A 13670-nucleotide genomic window follows, 5' to 3' on the forward strand; every position below is an offset into this window, starting at 1 on the left:
ACTGTGTGGTTTCAGGACTACTGTCTTTGGATTGTTTGTGCTGTGTTGATTACTAGTTCATTCGGGATCTGCAGTGCTCAACATGTTGAAATCAGACTGGTTAGATAGATTCTCTGGAATTTTTCTTGACATCTGTAAATGCAAGAAAATACGTTATCCAGAGCAGGAAGATGTAAAGAAAAAAATAAGCCTTTTTAATACAATAAATCCCAACATGTTAGTGTCTGTTAGATCACATAAGAAAACCTTAACAAGACAAAGATTTGTTGTCATTTAAAAACAGGGCAATCGTGGAGACCCTGGTCAGTATGGCTTGCAAGGAAAACAAGGATACAAAGGACCTCAGGTAAACATTATTATTATTCACAAAAGGAGAAAAACCCAACACTAATGGTTTGTGTGTGTTAACTGAACTCTTCTGTACACTTTGTTTTTTAGGGACAAAAAGGCATTAATGGTCAAAAAGGACAGAAAGGGATACCAGGACTTAAGGGTCCTCCAGTAAGTAATATACTGAAAGCATGCTGTGTTGTTTAATTGTAAGGTACTGGATGTGTAACCAAATGAAGGTTACAATCTGAATGTTTTTCATTACATTGATTTTTCAAGTTTCTTTTCAATACATGGTATTGTCCAGAAAAGGAGATACATATTGCTAAGAGACAAAAGCAATAAAAAATTTCCATAAAACTTAAATATTACTGATAAAATATTAGCTTTCTAATAATGCCACCTTCCTAGCAATAACGGAGAAAAAAGTGATAGTGTAAGGCACTTCTCCTGCATCAATATTTTTTCCAAGCTGTGAAAAATTCTGCAGTTATACCTAATACATTTCTGTAGTTATCTATAGCAAGCTATTAACAAAGGACTTGACAGTTTTATTATAGTAAGCTAACAGAAAAAGAGACGACAGGTCACAGATTTGGTGTGCAGAAACTATGAAGTATGAATTAATGTGCTTAATCTAACAATTACAATAATTTTAGTTCATAGGAATTCTAGTTCTTTCATTAGTGAAAATCTGTCTTAGAGAGGTTTTCTGCCTTTGCTCCTTAATCTCCTTTCTGGGTGTAAATCTTGTTCCAAGTGCTGTAGCATGGGTTTTTTGTAAGGGCTTGCTTTCTAGAGCAGTGATGGTATGGATGTTTTGTTATGAGTGTATTAATCTTTTTGTTGTCCATGCTCTGACTTCCTACAACCTCCTGTGCATTGTCAACCAATCTGTATAATTGTATACTTCAATTCAAAAGCAAAGTAGACAGACTGATTTTCACAATCAGGCAGAATAATTTGGCCAGACAGGCTAAAAGTTGGTGGTTAAACACATTAAGTAATATGAATGAACTAATACTTCTCACCTGGAGTACTGCATCCAGCTCTGGAGCCTTCAGCACAAGAAGGACATGGACCTGTTGGAGCATGTCCAGAGGAGGGCCACAAAAATGATCCAAGGGTTGGAGCACCTCTCCTACGAGGACAAGCTGAGAGACTTGGGGTTGTTCAGCCTGGAGAAGAGAAGGCTGTGGGGAGACCTTATTACAGCCTTTCAGTACTTAAAGGGGGCCTACAGGAAGGATGGGGAGAATCTTTTTAGCAAGGCCTGTTGTGACAGGACAAGGAATAATGGATTTAAACTAAAGAAGAATAGATTTAGACTGGACATAAGGAAGAAATTTTTTACAATGAGGGTGGTGAGGCACTGGAAGAGGTTGCCCAGAGAGGTAGTGGAGGCCCCATCCCTGGCAACATTCAAGGTCAGGTTGGATTGGGCTCTGAGCAGCCTGATCTAGTTAAAGCTGTCCCTGCTCATGGCAGGGGGGTTGGGCTAGATGACCTTTAAAGGTCCCTTCCAGCCCAAAGCATTCTATGACTTTATGATTCTATGAAATGTGTGTTCCCGTAAGCCCTCTTATTGGCTCCTGGTGATAGGCTTCCCAATACCACCAAAATCCCAGGGGAATCCCTTGCTCACTCACTTCTTTCTCTGGAACTACCATTCTGTCCTCTGTCAACTGCCAAACATTTCCCACCTCCCACACAGCTGTCTGTTTTCATGAGCTCATTTACCTTGTACTTCGGACATTTTTAGGGGGATGTGGAGAAAGGGAAGTATAGCTGCTGCCTTTTGTACTGAGCAGATCAATGGTCATGAAACCAGCTCAACCTCCTGCTTTCTGGTCTGATTGCCCTTGCTGTGAACTCATCGGCAGGGCTACCAGGTGGAAAGCAGAGGAGGGGTGAATAATGTTAGTCTCTGCAGGCATTTCTTCCCCCAGCTCATTTGTTCAGTGTAGGCCCCTGCCCCCCCACCCCGAATTTTTCCACTTTCCTTATCAGTAGGTGTCTGGTACACTAAGGAGACAATGCTGAGTTCCCATCTGTGGCAGCCTTCCCAGATCTCCCTTTGTTCCTCACTTTGCTATTTCCTGTTGTCTTTTTGAAAATAAATATTGGCAGGATTCAAGCAAATTGTTGCTTCTCAGTAAAAAAGAGTGAACATACTAGTTGCTCTCAATAAAGCGGTACAAGCTAAATTGCTTACGTGGCTCCAGTTTGTTAGAATGCCAGTCAATCAGTGGCTTATAGGAGATGAGTCTTGTTTTCCTTGTAACATTGTTCCTTGAGACTTTGGTGTTGAAAGCATAATTAAATATATGAAAGGGAGCGGTCATATTGATGAGAGCAGAAGGCAGCCCTCTGTCTAACATCTCTGTGTTTTCTACTAAATTGATGCCTGATTTTTTTAGAACCTCATCCTGTAGAATTTGAAGCTACATTTTAGTTGGGGACAACCTTGGTGCTGCAAGGTCATGGTCTCCATAAACCTTTTTTAGAATCAAATATAATACACTGGGAGGACCAACTTTGCAACAGACTTGGAGCTGTAAATACCCAGTAGATCATTCACATATGTCCTCTTTGCTATTCTGGTGCCAAATTCCAAGATTGTCATGGAAAAGAAAAACTGTTTTCACTTGTTTTTTTCAGAGGCCACTCAATGTTCAAGTCTAGATAATATTATTCTGTTGTGTGCTTATCCATAAAAATGCTGTCTTTTTGTCTTGAGAACAAGACTCTTAAAACAATATTTTCTGCAGGAATGGAATGCTTGCTGTTATTTTGGAAAGACATCTTGAATGCTTCATTGATGTGACACTTAATTAATTTTTTATATGCAGTCTTATTTAAAGAAATGTTTCCCAGCAAACAATTTACCATGGGAACCAGCTGCTTATCTTTATCTTCCTCTGCCAATAGTGAGCTGAGGAGGCTTCAGTTTGACTTACGAAGCACGTCTCTCAATTGAATTTCACTTATTTTTGTCAGTTCTGTCCAAAAGGTGTCCGGTTTTCTCACTGTCGTGTGACCAGTCCTAGGCATTTTGACTGAACATGCTGTGTAGATGTTAATGTTGTGTTTATTTGCAAGTGTCGTGTTCAGTGACCAAAACCGGAATTGGTTTCCTGTCTTCCAATTAGCACTCAAATTGTCATGCTGTGTGAGGTGGGTCACAACCACCAACTGGTGACTAGGAATCATGTCTGACCACTTTTTTCCTTGCACAGTATTTGAAAATCTATTCTTAAAGAAATCTTGTATCAGAATATTTTTATACAATACATTGTGTGTTGGTGCATGACTCCTAGGACTGCTATTATATTCTTAGTGATGACCTTAGCAACTCCTCTGCTCCCCTAGCAGAAGTGCCATTATTCTAGGAAGTGGAGTCACACCCTGTTAGAGATCCAAATAGTCCTGGGCTGATCAGCAGCAGAGGAAGGAGAGGCAGAAGCAGAGAGCCAGGGATAGACTTTCACAGGAACACAGAATAGGTCACAGAACCACATCAACAGCAAAGGCCTAGTCACATTGCTTAATGCATTAGACTTTGTTTTGCCCCACTTTCTTTCCTGCTGTAGTTCACCACAAGGAAACTGCCTCTTGTTCTGGTAATATAATTTTTCCCCAGGAATGAATGCCATGTGGTTACGCAGTTCCTTACATCTACAAAGCTGTTTGTTGTGAATAATACTTTTGTTTTCTGACCATATCAACTTTTGTTTGGCAATAAACTATTCAACTTCCTTATACTCTAAAATACTCCATGCTAGGTACACTGTCATTTGAAGCATTTGAGTTGAAAATACAATCCTGTATTACAGAAAGACATTTTATTCTTCTATTTTTATGGCATTATTATCTGAAATTATTCTAGTCTGTGGTCGCTTAATCTTTTCATTCAAGTTAACTGTTCCAGTTTTCATTTCTGTATCACGTATTATGTGATATCCTGGTCTGGGCACGGGGGAAAGTATTGCCCTTTCTGATGGCCCTTCCCCTAACAACTCAGTGATCTGCAAGATACAGAGAATTTTTAATATTTCTACTCTGTGTTTTAGAATACAAATATTTAATTCACACCATTCCAATTGTTGTTGTGAAAGAAATAAAGTTACTGCCATTTGACAGCTTTATAGATAGTATCCCTAGCTACAGTACTTACTCTCACTGGTGTAAGCCTTACTTAGCACATAGTCAAATCAATTTCCAGCCCCACTCCACACACTTGTAAATATCCTGAGAGATGATGGAGATAGAAGTCTCCATGTATCTGTCCTGTATAGAGAAAAACATGCTTGTCACTGCATCCATTGCAAAGAGAAAGCAGAAGAGCACGTTTCCTCTTCATTACCCTGTAATGAGACTTGTTAATTTGAAAAGATGCTAAAGAAATGGAGATAGCTCTGTCTTCCTGTCTGTGCATTTTCTATGCCTGTGTAAAAAAAATGAAAAAATGTATGTGCTTCTTTAGAAACACATTAGTTTTGGCCTTGGAGATCTGTTACATACAAAGGTCCATGGTCACATTCAGTAACAGAAGCCATCAATCAGAGCTTCTGGAAGCCAGCTGTGAAGGGCTGGGAGGGTAGATCTGCCTTTGCTCTCATGTATCATCCAAACCCCACATCCGTTGATTTTCTTCAGAAAATGTTTAGAATAGCGTGGCTTTCTTTAGCATAATGCGGCAGCTGCTCTTCGGCTACAAATATGAGGCCAAGATGCTAACCTGGCTTGCTCAAGCAAAGTTCCCATTGCTCCTGATGCAGTATGGGCTCTCCTGTAATAGCAGTCAGTATTATGCCCTGCAGGTTTTTAAATGGCTGTGTTGATGGACAGCTGCTAGCAATTTTGTTAAGATATTTTTACTAAGTATAGAGTATAAGGATAAATAATTGTACTTGTTCGGAACTGAGAGAAGATTGGCATGATGAAGACTGGAAAAAATGTGCTATCCGAATAAAAGTAATAATGGCCTCTGTTTTTAAAGTTTCTGCTATTTAGGGGAGGGGAAAGGAAGAAGTGGTGTGTGCTATTTACAACTAATTTTTATTAAAAGCTAAGTTTTATTTACATTAGCTGACTAATCCCTGCCAAACACCTGGAGGAAAGCATTTGGTTGGTACTATATGGGTTGGTTATTGTAATTCTGCAGCCAGGTTATTTCAGAGAGAGGATACTAAAGGATGTGGCAAAGTTTGGTTAAGCCAAACTCTTGTTATATCAAAAATACCTACATTGGATTAAAGTCCTGGAGAAAATAGGATCATGTTCTCCGACCCACTTTCAAGACAAATTCTATCAGTATCCTTAATTTTAACTTACAAGTAACAGAATAGCACCTACAATTTTCTTCTGTTTAGTTTCCTCCTCCTTAGTCTTTCTGTTCAACCGTGGATTGCAGATGAATCCCGGAATCAAACAGGAAGCCTTAAGTGGAGGTTGAAGCTGATCTTATTGATACGTCATCTTGTGTGTTATCTGGAAGATCAGCCTTTTTCCTGGAACCTTGAGGGCTCCTTTCTAGAGGAGGGCTGTAAGGAGGCATAGATAGTGATTATGTAGCCTACAAATTTTATGGAATTAGTCAATTTTTATAAAATGTAAGTCCAACCTGAGAAAGAATCTGTGTGTTTTCTCTGTTTTCTTATTTTACATCGTAGTATTTGTCTCCTTTTGTTTATTTCAGAATGAACCAGGCGCTGTGGGTCCGGCAGGGAATCCTGGAGCTCCTGGGAAACCAGGAATTAAAGTAAGGTTCCCTTAGTTAAATTACTGTATTAATTTTGTTTGTTTAATTCCCTCCTTTAATATTGTTGATTTAAAAATGGCTTGCCTATTCTGTTCTTGGAATCCACATCTGGAACTATTTCCCAGGTAAAGGTGCAGGGGATGTCTGCAGGATCAGTCTCTTGATCTGAGTAGCAATTGTGTGGTGAAGTTTAAATAAGCTTTATCATGTTTCTTTTTGGATTGCATTTTGTATGGTACTAAAATTCCTTTGATAAAAAACCAAGCAAGTACAGCCAGCACAGTATGCATGTTAGTAATGGCTCTGGCCACAGCTGCACAGAGCTTTTCAAGAGTAAGCTTTTTAGATCTGGACTTTCTCTTATTTCAAAAGCCTCTTTCTGCCAAAGCGTGGACTAGAAAGTTCAGGGAAGCAGAGTTTTAAATGAATTTTGTTTCACCTATTAAACCTTCAGATGTAACTTCTACCTTCTGGATAGTTTGTTAATTCTGTAAATTTATAAGCTGTTTGTAAGCACTTTATAAGACTGGTATCATTTGCATGGTAAACGATGTTGTGTTGTGTAGTTCTTCTATTAGGACCTAACAGTTCATGTTTATTTGATTTACTCTTCCTGAAAGAAATTGTAAGCTCTGTGCCAGGCTAAAGTAACTATTAAAGGGGGTGGGGGAAAGCTTCACATAACCAGAGATCAGAAGAAGTGATTCCAATAAAAATATTATAATAGAGTTTCAGTGTTTCCTTTTAACTCAAACTTTCAGAATCATGATAAGCTGAGAATCCAAAAGAAAAATGCCTGACAAAATTAAGAGTAACAATCTTTATGGTGAAAGTGTAAGATATTTGAAATAGTTTATTTTTGCATTTGAGGATGTGTAGGATATCTCAAAAGTAAACAATCACAATTTTCATAGGCATAAATTTGGGTGTCTCAGGATATACACAAAACTTCTGGGTGAGAACACTCAGTCTAGCATTTGCACATCTAAAGGGTAAATGCAAAGTGGCTTTTAACATAAAAGTTGGGTTTAAGGTACTTTTCTGCCTGCAATCCTGAGGCTGCTTATCTGATTTTATAAATTGTAAGAAAGTAGCTTGAAGGTAATAGTGTTGTTATATCTTCTTTCAAAGAGTCAAATTCCTTCATTTTTCTGGATGAGCATGTGGGGTTTGTCAGCTGGTATAGTCAGATAGTTATTCCACAGGATGAAGGAAATTCTTCCATGCCTTTTGAAATTGAAATTTGTTTGTGAGACTGTAAGATGACTCTTTGGAGCCAGTGATTTTACTCCTTTAATACTCACAATTTCACATCCATTAATAGAGGCTGTTTGACCTGACACTAGAAAAGTTTTGTTCTTGGGTTTGGAAATCATATATTCTTTGAAAAATCTAGTTGTCTGCCCATATTATGAAAATCTTCCTTTCAGTCTGTATTTAGAGAGTTGAAGAAGGACCTTCAATACAATATTTCAGGTTTCCTTTGCAGAAACTCATTTTGAAATTCACAGTATCCCTTTAACCAAGCATGACTCAAATGAGTATGGGAATGGTTTACCTAATTATTTTTTTTTAATAGGGACAACCTGGTGATCCAGGACCAAAAGGAGAAACAGGTCCATATGGTTTGCGTGGAATGCGGGTTTGTACTTTTATTTTTATCTTTATGCTGCTTATTTTGGCTACACCAGACCTAAAGCAGGAGGCTTGTCCTGTCCTGAAAGATATGTAAATCAAGAATTTCAGTTTGGTCAATTAAGACCTGATATTAAGTGTAATAACAGAGAGAATAAATGTAATAACAGAGAATATAGATTTTTTTCTTTCAGAATAACTGAAAAAATATAAATTTTAAACTACTTTTTGCTGTGAGTCTTCTAACAGTTATATTAGAGTTATTCTGAACAAATACAAGTGTGAATTACAAGAGCAGATATGACCCCAAACCTTTGGTACATTCTACTGTAACATTACATTATTTCTATTAATAGTATTGGGAAGAAATACCATTTGAGTTAGTAGAGAATGACCAGGTGCTTTAGGTTTTGAGTTTGAAACTTTCTGTTTCTGATACTTTGGAATATGGTTCTAATTGTGCTGGTTGTGAAGAAACCATAAACAAGAGTTTGATCAGTTTCTAGTGGTAGTATAAAAATGCAGTTTCTTTTGGGGCTGGATTTTCTAAAGATTGGCTTTGAGGTGCAGTTAGAGACAGTGCAGTAGTATTTTCAGAGTAATCAATAATTGCAGGAGGATTTTTTTTTTGTGGACTTGGCTTTCTCCTCTATGCATATATAATACCTTCCCTTCTGTTAGACTGGGTCAGCTTTGGAGACATATTCCCACCATTCCTCCTGTCTTCGAGGCTCAAGCCAGGACCAAGTTCCACCTTTGTGTTCACTTTTAAGATCTTACTTCCCACAGACTGCAGAGACTTTGGGCTGGTTCAGGGGCACAGTGTGCATATGCATGAAGTGAATGTTGTAGACGTCATCTTGCTCTTCCCAAATGTATTGCAATTCCTTACAACAGACCTCCTGTGATTCTGTACTCCAAGGCACTTGAATTAACACCTGGTCGGTAAAATAAGGTGCAGATAGAATGCAAGAAGAGTACAAATGCAAATACTTCGGTAAAAATGGTCTGTTTACAGGGAGAAGATGGTCCTTTTGGATATGGCCTACCTGGAGAAAAAGGAGTAAAGGTAAAACTGCAAGAGGAATATAAGGAAATGATTATTTTCTCCATTATTTTAGAAGTCATTTACCATACGAGGGAAAGCTTGGGGAAATGCAAACAACAGGCACCATTTATAGCTATTTGAATTTCATCCCAAGGCATATGAGATAGAACTCTAACCTACACAACTACTGATTTTATTTCTAATTATCACTCACTATGACTAATTCACTAGCTGTTCTATGTGAGCACATACCTGAGACCAAACAATGAATTGTTAAAATCAGTGTGGTTCACAGTGGGTTTTGCACCCTTAACCTTAGACTGTAAGGTCCCTGTGGCCAAGAGGCATCATTTGTCTTGTCGCTGAAGCTAGTTCATATTGTGATTCTAGAATATATTTCTGCATATTGTAGGATGCAGGAGGCTTCAGTAGATTTTTAGATAAATCTTGATGCTTTCAGAAGTAGGATTATATGATATTTTGGCAGAAACATCAGGCAAATCATATAGCAAGTTTCCTTCTAGTTTTACATTCCTACAGTTTATAAGAGCTGGTGGCTGCAAAAATGTCTTTTATTCAGAATATAGCCATTAAGCTCCTTTATGCAAACAAGTGAAACACAAGTAATCCTATTCAAAAAGTCATTAGCAAGGTCCTGGTGAGAAGTGAGCAGTGTGGCCTTGGTGGTTTCCTTGGAAAGAGCCAGAGACTGTGGCAGTTGTTGGTGAAATTGTGAGCAAGGAATGTGCAGGAAGGAGAAGACAAACTGGAGATGCTCATCCCACACACTGGCAGAAGCATTATTGACTTGGTCCTGAGAAATACTGGAGAGAGATTCTGGATCCAGCAATGGCTAAATGAGCCATGAGTTTGTCTGTTGAATTAAAAAAAATAAGAGTTGTTATCGTCCTTAGATGTTGCTCATATGGCACATTGTGTCCCTGTAAGACAATGTCTCCTGGCCAGCACCAAGCTCTTGCTAGTATGGTTTTTGGAAATGAAAAATACAGCTTGGCATATCACCATCAACAAATACCAGCTTCTGCCCTACATCTGATTTACTAGAAACTTACCTCAAGAAATGTGCTAAGATTCATCCCCTTTAGGTGCCAGTGTAACGACAATTTCACTCTTTATTCATGACTGGGACAAGCTAAAGCTATAAGTAGATCCTCATCAGCAGTATTTTTATATATATATATATGTGTTGTGTGTGTATCTTTCCATATATTTTACATATGCAGTGTATATATTACACATATAATGTAAGTATTCATACATATACATACAAACCAGCATATTACTTTCAAATGCCAAATAAAAAACAACACTGGGATGACATTGTGAATTTAATTATCTCTACTCTCTATGTTACAGGGAAATAAAGGATTTCCTGGACATATTGGACAGAAGGTATATATTGTTTTTTTACCTCAGCAGTTCTCTGACTTTCATATGTTAGCTTAAATAATCTGTTCTTTACTGCATTGTGATTATACAGGTGTAACTCAGATGTAGCTGATAGAATTATACCATTCCAAAAATGGCAGATACTATTGCTAATATGTCTTTTTAAAAATGAGAATAGTTTTTGTAGATAACTTGCCATAGATTGAGTGAATTTTCCTGGCATTTTGTGGAAAGAAGTAGGATTTGGTTTTGTTAAAGGAGCAGGTGGGATAACATGTGTGAGTGGTAAATGACTGAAAGCTTTCATCTGCCATTCTCCCCTTTCCAGCCAGTGAGCACTAAATAAAAATGGAGCAGGTGTTTTGCTGGGAAGAACAAGCTGATGCTGGCTGCTATAAAATGAAGGAACTTTCACAGAGAGATGGAAAAGGAAGTTCTAAGTGTCCTGAATGAGCCCTAACTCTGAGGGAAACAACCTAGGCTGAAATGGCTTTTGGGAAGCCCACCTATTGTTTGCCTTTGTCCCTCTTATAGTTTACTCAGTAAAGTTGCTCTGTGTGCAGTCTTTTCAGCAAGGTTTGAATTTATTGCACCACTTTAATTGTTTAAGCAAAGATAGTGTTCGTAGGCAGAGGTTTCTTCTGACCTCCAAGGATCCAGAGGCTGCCACACAAGCGGGACTAGCAGTGGTTTTTCCTACTCCTGAAGCTTCAGACTTACTTGTTTATAGACAGGAACTTTGGGAAAACAGCTTCTGCCTTCCCTACAGTAAAAGTAGATGGACACAGGAGGTCTTGCTCTGCTGCATTGTATGACCATGTCAGAGTGAATTCATTCAGGCTAACTCTGTGCTACTAAAATATGGGCAAAGGAGGAAAAAGAATTTTGGAGAGAAATAAAATGGAGATTTATCAGCAGAAGTCCTGACCTTTCTTTACTTTCAAGTGCCTAATTTTGCAAGTCCAACAGTCTGTTGACATCATGTTTTATATGCCAAGAGTTTAAAAAAGAGAACTAAACCACAGAAATAATAATTTTCTGAACATAAAAAAGTAGTTGGTAATTTATAAAGTAAGACAACAAGCTAGCTTGTTGTGTGTTTCTATGTGTTTCTAAATCCAGCTAATTCATTGTGGCAGTCTTTATTTAATAAGCTTATGTTTGATATATGACAACCATTAATATTCCTATGGGCTTGTTATGAATTTTAGATTTCTTGTATGAAATGCCAAAATACATTTAGCTGGGGAAAAAAATCTTTTGCCCCTCCACTGTTTTGCAAAATAAAAGTGGTGTTTATAGAAGCTTTGGATAGGACCCGTTTTCCTAATAGGAAATCCATGATTGCTCAAAAAATTAAAAGTCAAGGATTTCCTTCAGTTAATTTATTAAGTAATACATGAACATCATGGCTTGGATACAATCTGGGCAAGTTGCGTGCCAGATCTCTGACCAAAACCTTCCTGGTAAATGGCCATTTGTGTACGGACTAAAGAAGAGTAAGGAGTGCCTCATGTTCTGACAGTTTGCTGACTGACATCCATTCCCCCATAGATGTAGAAAATCTGGCAGGGGCTTGTTCTTGTTGATATCACGACATTTTCCATGTTCTAGGCACAGCAATTCCCTGTTAATATTTTCTCCAATATTTTTACTTACACAGTAATTAGGGACCAATTAGAAGTTTTGTTAAATAAATTGAACTGCCAGCTCTTCACTGTTCTCATGGGAAAGCAGTGTGTGCTTTTGTTAACAAGTAGATAAATCACATTTTGGAAGCAGCATACTTCTGCCATAGAAGGTATTATTTGGAGAGAAGACACTGCAGTAAACAGTACGGTTTTGGCAGATTAGAGGGAGAAGTACTTTCACTTGTGTGAAACAAGATGTTGTGTGTCTTTTGTTATCTTATGATGCCGCATTGAAGTAACAGGTGCATCTCATTTTCTTTTTCCCTGGTGAAAAAATCATTGGCTGGTCATTGTGTAGGTTTGGTTTGGTTTTTTTTTACATAAATCCATGACTAATTTTTTGTGTGTGATCTTTCATGTCCCTGTGTTTCAGTGGCAAAATGCTGTCGTAATTTCTTGAGAAGTTTGTGTTTTTATCAGGAAAGCCTGTTTTCACAATCTAATTACATTTTTTTCCAATCATCTAGGGTGAAGCTGGGGACCAGGGAATCCCAGGGGAACATGGTCTAAAAGGGTACAGAGGCAGAATGGCAAGTACCTTATCATTGTTGTTCTTTAATGGATTTTTTTAATAGGCTCCTTCTTGATGTGCTGATTGCACACTTGTATTGATTTTTAGATGTTATGTCTGTCATTTTCGAAGGCTGCTAATGCTGGCTGTGCTCTGTCCCTGTGTACGCCACACTGAACAGAAGCAATGACTATTTCTGAATGTCCTACCTGCTGTTCCAGTTCACTTTCCTTTTGTGCCTTTTGGATAAAAAAATGCTGTAGAAGAAATTTGCTGGTTTAAGAGCAGTGTGATGATTGTATTTATTCCCCATTAACTTCTTTGTCCTGATTTTTCTTGCTTCTTGTGTGTTTCTTTCTCCCTTTTTTCCCCAAGCTTTTCCACGGCTGAATATTAACCAAGAAGAGTTTGGTCCCACTGAACTGTTTTTACTCAGCACTGCTTTTCCAAAAAGGACAGAAATTAAACAAGGCTTTTGCCACCAAAAGCAAGGATGTGCATGAGCTAATTTTATTTTAAGGATTGTATTTCTAAATGAGCTTTGAACATATTGGATGAATAATACACTTAACAAAAATGACGTGAACTACTAGAAGAAAATTGGTGCTTTGATGCTATCCAGGTTGTTTACCTTGTAAAGTGAAAATTATGTCAGACCTGATACTCTTTTCTCTTACTTCTCGTTTACACTTAAGTCAGTGGAACTTAATCATGTAGCAAATAAAGGAAGAAGGAAGGAAATCTGTTGATTTCCAATAGAAAATGTAAATTTTTTGTAACCTGTGTATGTTCTTTGAATACTACATATGTAACATGCTACTGTTCATAGGGTATTCCAGGACGTGCTGGTCTGGAAGGCAGTCCAGGAGACAGGGGATCTCCAGGACGCAGGGTAAGACCTAGACTCCATATATTTTGCCAGTCTTTTTAATTTTGAAGGGAAACTAAGGAATGAAAGAAAACATTTTCTTCCTGTTATGGTGGTCTGGAGTGGTAATATGTGCAATGTTCTGATGGTTCTGATGAATGCCATTGACATGTTGTGCATATATTGTAAATTGCATGATTGTGTTACACTGTAAACATCAATATTTTATTAAATAAAAAAGATTGTGGATTCATCTGTATGTAAGCACAAATCAGGTACCTCTGAATGCAAATGGCTAATTGTATACACATAATTTGCATAAGTCACTGTCTAAATGCCTAGCCTGTACATGTTTGTAAACACAAAAAGTGTACCTGACTCATACTTTGAGCCTCTTGTTTTAATTAATGCAA

At 37.9% G+C, this 13670-nt stretch overlaps 1 protein-coding gene across 1 annotated transcript in view; it reads left to right on the forward strand.

The window, feature by feature from the left end:
• Positions 1-13670, forward strand: part of COL6A6 (collagen type VI alpha 6 chain) — a 41354-nt gene that overhangs the window by 26690 nt on the left and 994 nt on the right. The window contains 8 exon segments of the mRNA XM_075705824.1: positions 284-346; positions 439-501; positions 6032-6094; positions 7674-7736; positions 8748-8798; positions 10155-10190; positions 12346-12408; positions 13219-13281. Coding sequence (XP_075561939.1) covers positions 284-346; positions 439-501; positions 6032-6094; positions 7674-7736; positions 8748-8798; positions 10155-10190; positions 12346-12408; positions 13219-13281 — 465 coding nt within the window.

The sequence above is a fragment of the Pelecanus crispus genome, chromosome 2, assembly GCF_030463565.1.
Source record: "Pelecanus crispus isolate bPelCri1 chromosome 2, bPelCri1.pri, whole genome shotgun sequence".
NCBI lineage: Eukaryota > Metazoa > Chordata > Aves > Pelecaniformes > Pelecanidae > Pelecanus > Pelecanus crispus.